At 46.4% G+C, this 12,863-nt stretch overlaps 1 protein-coding gene across 8 annotated transcripts in view; it reads right to left on the bottom strand.

The window, feature by feature from the left end:
- Positions 1-12,863, bottom strand: part of WIPF1 (WAS/WASL interacting protein family member 1) — a 103,742-nt gene that overhangs the window by 5,340 nt on the left and 85,539 nt on the right. For all 8 annotated transcript variants that reach the window (XM_029072009.2, XM_029072010.2, XM_029072008.2 and 5 more), the window contains 4 exons: positions 11,132-11,261; positions 6,743-6,904; positions 2,619-3,389; positions 321-533 (listed from right to left, as the gene is read on the bottom strand). In XM_029072009.2, coding sequence (XP_028927842.1) covers positions 321-533; positions 2,619-3,389; positions 6,743-6,904; positions 11,132-11,261 — 1,276 coding nt within the window. The remainder of the gene's footprint in view (positions 1-320; positions 534-2,618; positions 3,390-6,742; positions 6,905-11,131; positions 11,262-12,863) is intronic.

Here is a 12,863-nt window from a genome sequence, read left to right on the forward strand (position 1 = left end):
ACCCTGACCCTTTCAGGCTCTCCAACCTACTTTGAACACAGGGAACAGGTGATGTGGACAAAGTAAAAGCCAGAAAAATCTCCCCCATTTTGGCTGAATGTGGTACTCATGAAATGTTGCAAAGTGGCTAGGTCAGAGAGGGTGCGCTTTCCATTTACAATATTGAGTTTGTGAGGGCAATTGAGCAACGAGCAACCTTAACATAAGAGAACTTCGACAGGAGAAAAGCTGCCAAGGAATGGCATGCCCCATAAGAACTGCAGGCACTGGGGAAAAAAGAGGTCAGCTGTTAGTGAAAATGAAGTAGGACCGTGTCTTACCTTCACAGGGTGAGTCCTGGAAACCGTTTCGGATCGAAGAGGATGGTGGCGGTGGAGGGGGAGGAGCACCGGAGCCCGGCCGATCTGGAGGGAGTGGAGGCCTTGGGCCGCCCCTCTGGGTTTCTAATCCACCTCTGGAGGGCAGCTGGGGAGCGGGCGATGCCCTTGCAATGTTACCGTTTCTGTTTATAGGAGGTGGTGGAGGAAGAGGTCCTGGCGGAAAAGAGATTTGTACATTCGATCCAGAATCTCACATTTCTCTATCTCCAATGTGATCATCCATATATTCACAGCACATACACTAGGCACAATGGGGAATCTTACACAGGATGGAGAAGAAGCACTGTCAGCCCACTAGGAGACTATAATCTATTGGTGGGGACGAAATGCAGAGGCATGTATTAATGTAATGCATAGAGCCACATGGAATTGGGATCATGTATGCGTGTGCAAACATAAAACATACTAGTTGAGGAGGTAGGTGGGTTGTGGAAGGAGTGAGAGGATGTGTAGGGCCTGAGCCATAGCCAGTCCAGTTGGGGAAGGCTTCATGAGGAGTATAAATATGCCTTATCACTCACAACATTTTGAAATCTTGATCACAGTTTGTTCCCAGGCAGGAGAATCCCTGAGAAACCAAACAGCAATGATCTTGATTTAATTTTTCTATTTTTTTTTTAAAGAGACTCCATGAGATATTAAACAACTGATAACATCCAGGCTGTGAACTCTGATCCAGGCTGTGCCCCTACTTTATCGTTTGATCTCCGGAAGGCCAGTCAGTGTCTAACCCTCAGTTTCCCCTTCTGTAAAATGGGAAGAGAAATGAATATTACTTGATTTTAACAGGGTTGTTCCATGGTCTAGGCAAATGCTAAACACTAATCAGTTGGGAATAATTAATAATGTTGGTATTTGTTAAGCGCTTATTATGTGCCGAGCACTGTTCTAAGCGCTGGGGTAGATACAGGGGAATCAGGTTGTCTCACGTGAGGCTCACAGTTCATCCCCATTTTACAGATGAGGTAACTGAGGCACAGAGAAGTTGTGACTTGCCCACAGTCACACAGCTGACAAGTGGCAGATCCGGAATTCGAACTCATGACCTCTGACTCCCAAGCCCGTGCTCTTTCCACTGGGCCACGCTGCTTCTCTATAGTAATAATTCTTCCCAGACTGCTGCCGGGCTCTGAGGTGATTTGATCTGAGCCTGCTTTTCTGCACACAACGTGGGCTTTCCACTGGGAAGTACCGCTGTGTCATCGACAAAGGAGATTTTGGGATTAAAAAGAACCCTTTCCCTGAGATGTGAGTTACATATGAATTACATTTGGGGAATCTTTACTGAAGTGATGTCTTTTTGTCCCCACACTACAAATTGCCTTCCCTGCTTTGACACTTGAAAAAAAAATCTAGGTAGAGTTAATATTAGAAAAGGGAAATACTGAAATAATACTTTGGTTTTATAAATCCCTTCTATTATTCCAAAGGACTTTCACATGAATAATCTCATTTTATCTTCAAAACAGGAAACTGAGGCACAGAGAGATTAGTGACTTGCCCAAGGTCACACAGGACAGAAAGACTGCTGGGACTGGAACCTGGCTTTCCGGGCTCCCAAGCTGTTCTCTTGCCAGTAGGCTGTGCTGCCTTCCCATTAGGCTACAACTGATTGCATAGATTGTGTGGAATAATTCACCCATTTTTATTAATAATTCTCACAAAGTGGCTTTGCGAATAGTCCCTCTACAAATAACAGTTTATCTCAAAAGAATAATTCACGTTACTATCTGAGAATCCCTTGAAGGGAGGCTGAGTAGCTCAAACATTTTGGACAATGGCCAAATTCTTTATAGAGTCAATTCTCAATTATTCGGGGTAATGAAGGATGGTGATATCTTGGAATAAGTGAGGTTCACAATCCCAGATCCTCATTTGGCCAACAGCTTCTGTCTTTTGCCTTTTCAAATCAACTGTTGAGTTCTTAAATAGAAACAATGATTCATTTAAATGCCTTCTTCTTCCCCTTTAGAGCTGGTCCTCTGGAGGTGGTGTCAATGAAATAAGGGAATACCCAAATGGCAGAAGGAGAAACACAGAATGGACAACAGCTCCTGATCATATCTGCAGGACTGTTTTATATAGTTCCGCTTTTAGAAGGCTGAAACAAGAGACTGCTTTAACAAGGTGTGCTCACGGAATTCACGCAACTGACATAGTCCATATAAATTGGCCGGGAGAGGGAGCGGAAGCCTCAAATGCAGAGACTCAGATGCATTAGGTCTCTGCAGAGCATACCTGATCTGCTCGGTGGTTCTCTCACGGGAGGAGGCGGCCTCTCCATGGGTGGGGGCGGCAGGGGTCCGGAACGCCCCGCTGATGGTAAGAGGGGTCCGGAGGAAGTGAGGGATAAATTCCGCTGGGGGAGCCTGGGAATTTCATCACCTCCACCGGAACCTGGAGGGAAGGCGGGAGGGCCAGGCCTAGAAGGAGGAGGTGGTGGAGGTGGGGCCTGTGAGGTGGTGGTTGGCCGAGGGGTGGAAGGCACCGGGGGCTTGTTGTTTTGAGGTGGGGGAGGTGGCGCCCCTTCCCTGTTGATCATTGGCCTATTTCCCAGTGGAGGAGGGGGAGGTGGCAGCTTGTCCTCCATGGCTCTGCCAGGGGCTGGAGGGAGCGGGGGCCTGTTGAAGAAGGGAGAGGGGGGTCCTGGGGATGACTGACGGATGGATCCTCCGGAGGCTGGGTTTCGGTGCCCTGGAAAAGGTGGCGGGGTCGGTCCCAGGTTGGGCTGTCTGGGGACTCCTGGTACTGGAGGAGAGCCCCGGTTGTGGAAACTGGATTGGAAGGGTCTCGGAGTGTTTGGAATGGGTGGAGGCCCGCCGTCGGGCTTACAGCTGGCATCGGGCCTTGGAGGGGGAGGCATTCGGCTCCTCTGGAGCTCAGGAGCACCACCCTTGTGGCCTGGGGAAGATCCTGGGAACCGCGGCGGGCCGCTGGGGGGAGAAAAGGGTTTGGCAGACATGGCTCTTCCTCCTGGTGGCAAAATTGGTGGTCGACTTCCTCCCGAGTCTTAAAAGAAAAGAGGAAAATGTCAGATTAGGAATCTGGGCATAAGCATGGAGACGGGATATACTGCCGTCATCATCATCATTGGTTTTGTTGAACCTTTATTATGCGCAGAGCACTGTATTAAGCGGATGGGAGAGTACAGCACAAGAGAGTTGGCAGACATGTTCCCTGCCCACGATGAGCTTACAATCTAAACAGGGAGACAGACGTTAATAAAAGTACAAATGTTATAATAAAGAACTTAAAGATATGTACATAAGTGCTGTGGGGCTAGGGGTGGGGTGAATATCAAATGCCCAAAGTTCACAGATCCAAGTGTGTAGACAACATAGAAGGGAAAGGGAGCCAGGGAAAAGAGGGCTTCATCAGGGAAGGCCTCCTGGGGGAGCTGTGATCTTAATAATGCTTTGAAGGTGGGGAGATTGGTGGCCTGGTGTATTTGGAGAGGGAGGGAGTTCCAGGCTAGGGTGAGGATGTGGGAAAGAGGTCTGAAGCAAGGAATATTCATTCATTCATTTATTCATTCAATAGTATTTATTGAGCGCTTACTATTCAATAGTATTTATTGAGCGCTTACTATGTGCAGAGCACTGTATTAAGTGCTTGGAATGTACAAATCAGTAACAGATAGAGACGGTCCCTGCCCTTTGACGGGCTTACAGTCTAATCGGGGGAGACAGACTAGAACAATAGCAATAAATAGGATATAGCAATAAATAGGATATAGCAATAAATAGGATTTAGCAATAAATGACACTAGGGCACAGTGACTAAGCTGACACTAGAGGAGCAAAGTCTGTAGACTAGGCTGTAGTGGGAGATCTCTGAGGTAAGGTATGATAGGGCAAGCTGATTGAGGGCTTTAAAGCCAAGAGAAATGAATTTCTGTTTGCAGAGGTGGATGGACAAACACCATCCATTTTTTTTAGAAAAATGAGCCCTGCGACATAGTGAAGTATGGATTAGAGTGGAGAGAGACAGGAAGCAGGGAGGTGAGAAAGGAAGCAGATGCCATAGTCAAGGTGGGATGGGCTATGTGCTTGGATCAGTGTGGTAGCAGTTTGGAAGGAGAAGAAAGGGCAGAATTTAGCAATGTCTTGAAGATACACCACACATCCTTGCATGAGGAAGTCCCTTGCCTGGGGATCCAGGAGAATAAAGTAGGACAGATGAAATGCAGTCTTGCCTGGAGGCAGGGGAAAGGAACAGATGATCTCTGAGTCTCTCCCCGTGCTGTGAGTCCTAAGATTCTTAAGCGACCTTGACTCTCCAATTTAGCATATTGTGGGAGCACTGCTGGCTCAGGACTAAATGCAGGTTCACCCCTAAAGATAGATATTAGTGTGTACAAAGGCCATGGTAACTTGTCCGTTATCTTCTCTCTCCTTCAAGGTTGAACCTGAACCTGGTTTTCTCTGGGTTCACATATTCCACACTGTCTCTTGGGCCACAGCAGAGCTCTTGACTGAGAGGGAAAGATATGAATACCTTTCCAACTGGACTGTGTCCACATAAGAACTGACACGCCAGGACTAAATTATCCATATTTGATCCTGAATTTCTGGAGCTGAGCAAAAGAACTCTTCCCTCTACCCCACCTGACGTTGCTCCTAGGACTGGTGTCAAAATTATGGCTCTCAACTGGTCCCAGATGCCTTGAAAGACAAATGGTATTTGCAGGCTAGAAATAGGAAGAGCAAGAGGGAGAGAAGAAGGGAAGGGTGAGAGGACATGGAGGATGGATCCATAGTCTGTCTCTGTTCCTGTCTGGGTGGGCTTGCCCAATAACCCTGATATCCAATTTCAGGGAAAGACCCTGGACTTCAAAGTAATCCTTGTGGACATCTACAAGGAAGAGAGGGTGTTTGGATAAAGGGCCTGAAAAGGGGAAAGAAGGAAGGGGGAGAGAGAGAGAGAGAGAAGGTCTGGGTGCCTGTTGTGGTAGTGGGGCAGATGAGTCTGAAGTGGTGGGGTGGGACAGGCTGAGGAAGGCAGAGACAAGCTCTCTGAGAGGGAGAGCTGAGAAGTGTAGATGGGAAATTTTCTTATGCAACTACTGTTGGATTGGCCTGTACTCAAAGCAGGGATGGGGCGGGTGTGGTTCCTAGATCTAGCTGTCAGTGTTTTCCACTCCCTTTCTGCTGTAAGCATAAGCCCCTTCTGTACTTTCATAAGAATTTATCTGATCCACCAATACACTTGAGTTTGACAGGCTCATTTTAGGGATTCACCACAGCCTGGGAAAGCACTTCTGTAGCATAATAAAGGAAATTTTAGAGAAGCAAGATTCCCATTAGATCCCACCACCTCTAAAAAATCAGTTGAGCTAAGAGCACGGTCTAAAAACAGTCTCTAAAGGAATAAATGTAGTTGTTGGACCTGTGAGTGAGAGTAACTACCATTTTTCCAAGGCAATTTTACAATTTTGGAGTGGGCTTTTGAGAGAGAAAGGGGAGAAGGTGGAAGAAGATGACAAGAAAAGCAGGAGGTGGGGGGGGGGTGGGGGAGAAGAGGGGAGAGAGGAATGCAGAGGTGAAACGAAATAACCCCAATTCCCTCAATGAATGTTGAAATAAGCACTAAAATTTGTCATGGTTAAAATGATTGTTTACGGCCCTGCACTAGGAAGAGATGAGCTCACCCCGAAGCACAAGACACAGGGACCAAGATTCTGTTTTAGCTGGGAAATGAAGATTTACAGCAAACTCATTACGGCTCTACTGTGTTGGCAAACCAGTGCTTGGTAACCAGTGGAACCACCACTGGGACGTGACAGTCTGTGACGTGGTTTGCCCCAGCCCTGTGCTGCTTGCTTTCAACCCGCCCTTTTTCCTCCCCCATCCCCCTTCCCTCTTCCCTAGAGGGAAGAGAAGGAGAGGATTTTCACGCTTCTGGACACGCCCTCTCCTCATTTCTCAAAAGTGATTTCAACGATTTAGAAATGCCTACTTTGGAAAGCTTAAGAACACACTACTGGGAGGACTCTCAAAATAGTTCTCTTGAATTATTGTTCTTAAGAAAAAAAAAGTGGGGAGGAGCCATACTGTAAAACTCCCCACATCAGATTCACCAGAATCAGATAAATACCAATCATTTTCAACTAACAGTTTTTGGCTGCCTTCTGGAGCCTCAGCACCATTTTAGTTACAAGCGGTAAGTTGGGGACACCAAACTCTAGGAGATTACAATTACTCTGTATTTATTTGGCCTGAGAAAATGCTCACCCAATATTTACTAGAAAGAATAACATTAAGCTGATTCTCTTTCTCATAACCCATTCCTAGAAACGAAAACACAGAGGGGAAAGGGTAAGCAGGGAGAAGGGAGCCGGAGGAGAGGTCAAACCCTATTACCGTTATCTCGGTTGGCAGTAGACCTCAGCTTTGGCATTCCTGATTGGAACAACCCGCCCAAACCAGGTGGGCCGCCACCGCCTCCGAAGCCTCCTCCGCTGCCCCCGCCTCCACTGCTGCCTCCGCCAAAACCGCCGCCTCCGCCTCCGCCTCCTTTAGGCTCTGCAGGGAAGGAAAACAGCACCTTAAACCCAGCCAGGGTAAATGACGAGGGCTTCCCAGGGGCTCATTTCTTTACCTGCCCCCCATTAGCTGGTGGCACACTGAAATGACAACACGACAACTGTACCAACGGACTTGCCTGTGCAGGGCTCTGGGCAGGTCCAACCAGTATCCTGGGGCTCGGGAGAAGGGAGTGGCCAGGGATGGCCATGGCATTCAGGGTGGTCTTGAGGGACTCTCCCCAGTGCTTAGTACAGTGCTTTGCACACAGTAAACAATCAATGAATACGAGTGAATGAATGAACCTGTTCCCGGCATCCCAGGGAGTTGGACATGGTTCCTCGTTTCAGGGCCCCTGTGGGGGTTTGAGGGCAGTTCTGGATGGTTTATCCTTCCTGTGCTCCAGTAAGAAGGTCCAGCCCAAAATAGAGACTGTGAGAACCCCCAAGGTACAGGGACCGAATCTAATTCTTGCCTGTGTATTCTTTTCCAGAGCTGAGGACGGTGCGAGGCACATGACAAGCGCTTAACAAATTCCATACTTTCTGACTTACTCCCTTCATTCACTACTGGCCTCTTTGTCCCCAGAGCACTTATATACATATTCGTAATTTATATATTCATATTCATGTCTGTTTCCCTCTCTAGATTGCGAGCTCATTGAAGGCAGGGAATGTGTCTGTTATATTGTTGTGTGGAACTCTCCCATGCACTTAATACAGTGCCCTGAACCCAGTAAGCACTCAATAACTATGATTGTTTGATTATTCCTACTAACCCCCCTAGACTTCCTTCTTTCCAACAGAAGCCTTTCTGGAATTTGGGAGATTGGGGTCATTTCCAAACACCAGTTGTACAGGATTCCCAGTCTAGGAATCACCCTGGCCCTTCCTGGAACTCCCAAGAGATACTTTTCTCCTGTAGCTCAACCCTGTTCTGATCAGGGTTGGCATATTTGCTTTGTTAGGTGGGTGGGCAGACTGATTGGGTGTCTCACCTGTGGGAAACCTGAGCCAGCTCCGAGCACAAAAAAGCACCATTTCCCCTAAGACGGAGTCTCTCCCCAACTCTCCCTGATGCTATAAAAGGCCCTAAGCTTTGGTTTGGAGGAGCAACTCATGTCATCCTTTCTGGGAATGGGTGATTTTCAGCTTCCCACAGTTCACACAGGCCTGAGACTGTTGGCCTAACATATACAGGAAGTAGAATTTCCCCCCAAAACAGGATTTCCCCCTACCTAAGCCTTACAGAGTCCCTCTCCTTTTCTTTCAGGAAGAACAACAACAATTTTGAAGCCTATGGCTTGGTTGCCAAATAGCCTCAAATCAAAAGTGAAGAAGTCAGCAGTTCCTTTTTGGGTATGAAGCATCCACTGTTGCTCAAGAAAGAAATATTCGTCTATACAGCTAGGGAGCGGCCTGTTGAGGCATCAATGATGTTTCCGCTTCTTCATTTTCTTTCTTCCCCAACCAGGGTTCTCCTTAGGCATCTTCGTGCTCTATAGTTCTGTCTGGGCCTGGGCCAGGCTCAGCCTGGCTAAAAAAGGTCGCTCAAGGTAACTGATGCCACCATTATTCTGGGCCTGAACAAGGCCATATTGGATGGATAGGACTTACCTCCTTCTCCATCTCCTGAGGTTGAGAGCATCCATTCAACCCTCCTCCCTGCTCCCAGAACTCCCTACCTACCCTGGCTAATCTTATTGCCCGGAGGCTTCCTTCTCTTCACCCAGGAGGCTTCTAGTGTGATCAGTCCAGCTGGGGGGATTGGCACTGGGCTGAGGCAGGCAGAGTCATGGAGGCAAGTATGGGTGTGTGTATGTGAGAGAGAGTGAGCGCATGAGCACACTTTCTCCTTCTGCCTCTAAGGGTAGTGCCATGACCTATCAGTGCCATGGCTGGGAAGAATGGGGAAAGAACAGAAGGAAACCATGTCTTCCTTAATGGTACTTGAATGAGTTGGGCTGGGATTTCAAGTTTCAGGCCTTCAGATTTAGGTTGTCCACTCTCCAGGCACCAATGGGAGTGTTTTTAGATATGGAGAAGAAAGATCCCAGAAATCTGTTTCCTGATGAGTTCATTTGTGTCAAGTGGGCTACGGGACCTTGGGGGCAGGTGGTGGGTTAGAAGAGAGGGTTGGGGTGGAAGGTATGAGCTAAGTAAGGAATGCAGTGGGATGGCGATCCTTGAATTAACTCAGGTTCAGACCTGGAAAGACTGTAGCAGAAACTATCATCCTCTTGCAGGGAGGTATGTGAATTCCCAGACAATGTTGTCTAGGGATTGGGCAGTGACAAAAGTCAAGGAGAAGAAGATGGCCATTTGAGAGGTTTGGATTCCCTTCCTAGAGAGGGCAAGCTAAGGTCCACAGATCAGACCTCATGTTTTGCCAACTAGGATTAATACTACTTCCTTTCAACTCACTGTATGAGGAGTATGAGGAGCAATATTTAGAAAAGACTTTCTATCGAGAAACACCCCTTTGTGAATGAGACAAAGAAGTCTTATTTCAGCTTCCTGCAATGTTAGAGGAGTCTCCCATACAAGGGTTGGGAGGCAAAGTGACTAATGAAGTTAGTTAATAGGACATGAAACCTAAGCAACGCCATACTGAGTCAGATCATTCATCCATTCTGCTCAGTATTCCATCTCCTACATTGGCCCTAAAGCAGAAGGAAAGATGTGATGGTTGTCCTCCTTGATATTCATTCTCAGGGTTGTACTTTCTACTCTTTCTGATTTTTCCCCCTAGCCTATTAAGGAAGTAGGACCATCCAATTGATTTAAATCCTATTTGAGTCTTCAAACATACCTTACTTTCCCTCTATCCATCATAGTAATGTTCAAACAGTAGCAATAATAATAATTGTGGTATTTGTTAAGCCCTTACTATGTGCCCAGCATTGTGCTAAGTGCTGGGGTAGAGGCCAAAAAGTCAGATCCTTGTCTCTTTTGGGGCTCGCAAGCTAGCAGGGAAGAGAACAGCCGTTGAATTCTCATTTTCCAGATGAGAGAACTGAGGCCCCCTGACTTGCCCAAGGTCACACAACAGGCAAGTGGTGGAGCCGGGATAAGAACCTAGTTCCACTCTCAGTCCTGTACTCTTTCCATTAGGCTGTGCTGCTTTTCCTTCTACTACTGCACCTTAATGGGCCCCATTCTCCATTAATGTGTCTGATTCTTTCTTGGGTCTTCTGATATCTTCTGGCTGCATAACTTCTGGTATTAATAAACTCCATATATCTACCATCTTCTGGGTAAAGAAGTGTTTCCTTTTATTTTTCCTCAATCTACCCCACCTTACATTTTCAAAGGGTAATCTCTAGTCCTCCACTATTTTCACTACTCATTCACAAAAGTGGCTGTTTGCTCTACCCGTTGCGACCCCTCTGTTGACCATTTTACTATCCACAACGGGGCGTTCCTTTCGATCACAAGACTCCTCTGTTTTTATAAAAGCCTATGGTGTGAAGCCTTAACAAAGGCCTTTTGAAAACCTAAATATATCATACCCAGGGGTCCCCCTCCAACCACAGGGTTATTGACTCTGATTTCACATTGCAGGAACCCTGTGACTTTCTCCCTTCATGGTGAGTTAAAGTGCCCATTCATCCTAAACTTCATTAGAAATTTTGACAAGTATAGAAGTTTGCCTGATACATACACACTATATACATATTTTACACATACAACAGCTCTTTGAGTGTGAAGATGACATGACCAATGGCAAGTTTTTTTTGTTGGGAATGTGGCTGTTAAAGTCCATGCTTTTAACTGACCATTCTTACCACTTCAGGTGCATATATAGATCTCCCCTTCCTGCATGTTGCATTTATTCCTCCTTGGACCAGGTCCAATTTTCTTTCTGCTGGAGACAATCTCTCCAAAGCCCCTGTTCTGGTAAGGCAGTCACCCCATTTCCAGTTGCCGTCTGTCAGGCTTATCTGCCTTCTGCTGTTATCATCTAAGGGACTTCTGCTTTGACACATCATTTGAGGTTTCACATTTTGCTTTTAAAGTGTTTTTTTTTTCCCCACTGTGTTTAGCCATAGAGCAGCTGTTTGGGTGTCCTAGTGTCATCCAAATTTCTCCTACATCCTGCCCAGTGAAGATGCATTGCAACGAGCCCTGTAATCTTTCATTCTCAGGACACGCAGGAATCAACAGAATCATTCCAAATGAAGTGATACCTCATTCGGCATCACTTAAAGCGCATCTCTGTACTTACTGTCCAAGATGGGTGCACTTCGGTCATTGGTTACAGCCTTCTTGAGCTTTTTTCCTTTGCTAATGTCAGAGAGAAGAGCATTTCTCCCAGCCTGTTCAGACTTGTTTAGGGAAGGTTTTTCCGTGTTTGCCTGAAAAATAAGCATCCAAGGTTGCATTTCTGAAGAAGGTTTAAACCGCGCTTGGGGAGATTTAGCTTTGAGGTCTAGAATACAGGGGATGTTAAGGTGAGGGGCTGAGAGGGGCAAGTCCATGGAACTGGGTAAGGGGTCTATTCCTCACCCCTAGTTCGTGTCAGAAGGTCTAGGACTATCCTGCCACCTCGAGCTGCTTTGAGGGACCCCCCAGTCGCTGCCTCACTTAGCTCCCCTCTCCTGCCTACCTTCTCATCCCACCCTCTCCTTGCCTATCCCCAAACTCCCCCAACCACCCCCCAACACCATTTACGCTATCCCCATTTGCCGAACAAAATGTGAAGCTGCAAGTAAAGTCTCTTATTAAAGGCTTCTCTCGGTGATTCTGGCCCTCCCAATTTTCAGAGCCCTTGTGAAACTGCATCTCCTCCAGAAGGCCTTCCCCAGGTAACTCTTCTTCTTTCTGGGTCATATTCCCCCCAACTATAACCTCAGCACTTCTGCCACAACTATTCACTCCCTCCCTCCCAGAGCACCTCTGTACATATCAACTTATAAACTCTTCTATTTAAGCACTTATTCATCCGCATACTCATTTTTCTTTTATTTTCTATTGGTAAATTATTTTATACATCTCCCCTGCTATACTTTAAGTTCCTTGGGAGCAGGAAATGTGTTGCTTCTTTGCTTTGTACTCCCCAAATGCTTAGCACAGGGTATTGTGCCTAGGCATCACTCAATAAATACTACAGTCCGTGAGTCCCATGAGGGACAGGGACTGTGTCTGACCAGATTATTTTGTGTCTATCCTAGTAGTTGGCATATAGCAGGTGCTTAATAAAGGCCATCTTCATCATCATCATCATTACTACTACTCTGACTACTTCTACTGAATTCTCCCAAGGGCAGAATTGGCCTTGTAGCACAGCTGGTGCCCAATAAATACTAATGCATAATTGTTGCTAGGCAGATATTACCGGTGCTGAGGACCTTTCTTACCTGGTACAGGATATGGGGCAGGTTTTATCAGCAATGACCTGCCTTGAACTGTCTAGAGGAGATAGGATTGCTTTGTTCCCTGGGCATACCAGTCTTAACTGGCTTAACTTGGTCCGGGATGTCCCAGGTGTTTGTCAGGACATACCCTGATATGTCTCTTTTGTTCCTTCTTTAACCAATAATGTGCACCCCCACAGGACACTCATTATTAAAACAATGTCATCATCATCAACAACATTAAAATATTTATATACTGCTAACTTTGTGCAACAAACCATCCTGGATGCTAGTCAAAACATCTGACTACTACTCTGATGGCGAGTAATGATTATGGTATTTATTAAGCATTTACAAGGTGCCAAGCACAACGATAAGATCTGGGGTAAAAATCAGTTGATCAGTGGTATTTACTGAGTGCTTGAAGAGTACAATAGACTGTAAACTCCTCTAGACTCCTCTAGACTGTAAGCTCCTTTTGGGTGGGGAATATGTACAGGAATTCTGTTGTATTGTACTCTCCCAAATGCTTAGTAGAGTGCTCTGCACATAGTGTGTGCTCAATAAATACCACTGATTGATTAAAGCAATAAAGGACTAGTG

The sequence above is a fragment of the Ornithorhynchus anatinus genome, chromosome 9 (genome assembly GCF_004115215.2).
Source record: "Ornithorhynchus anatinus isolate Pmale09 chromosome 9, mOrnAna1.pri.v4, whole genome shotgun sequence".
Taxonomy (NCBI): Eukaryota; Metazoa; Chordata; class Mammalia; order Monotremata; family Ornithorhynchidae; genus Ornithorhynchus; species Ornithorhynchus anatinus.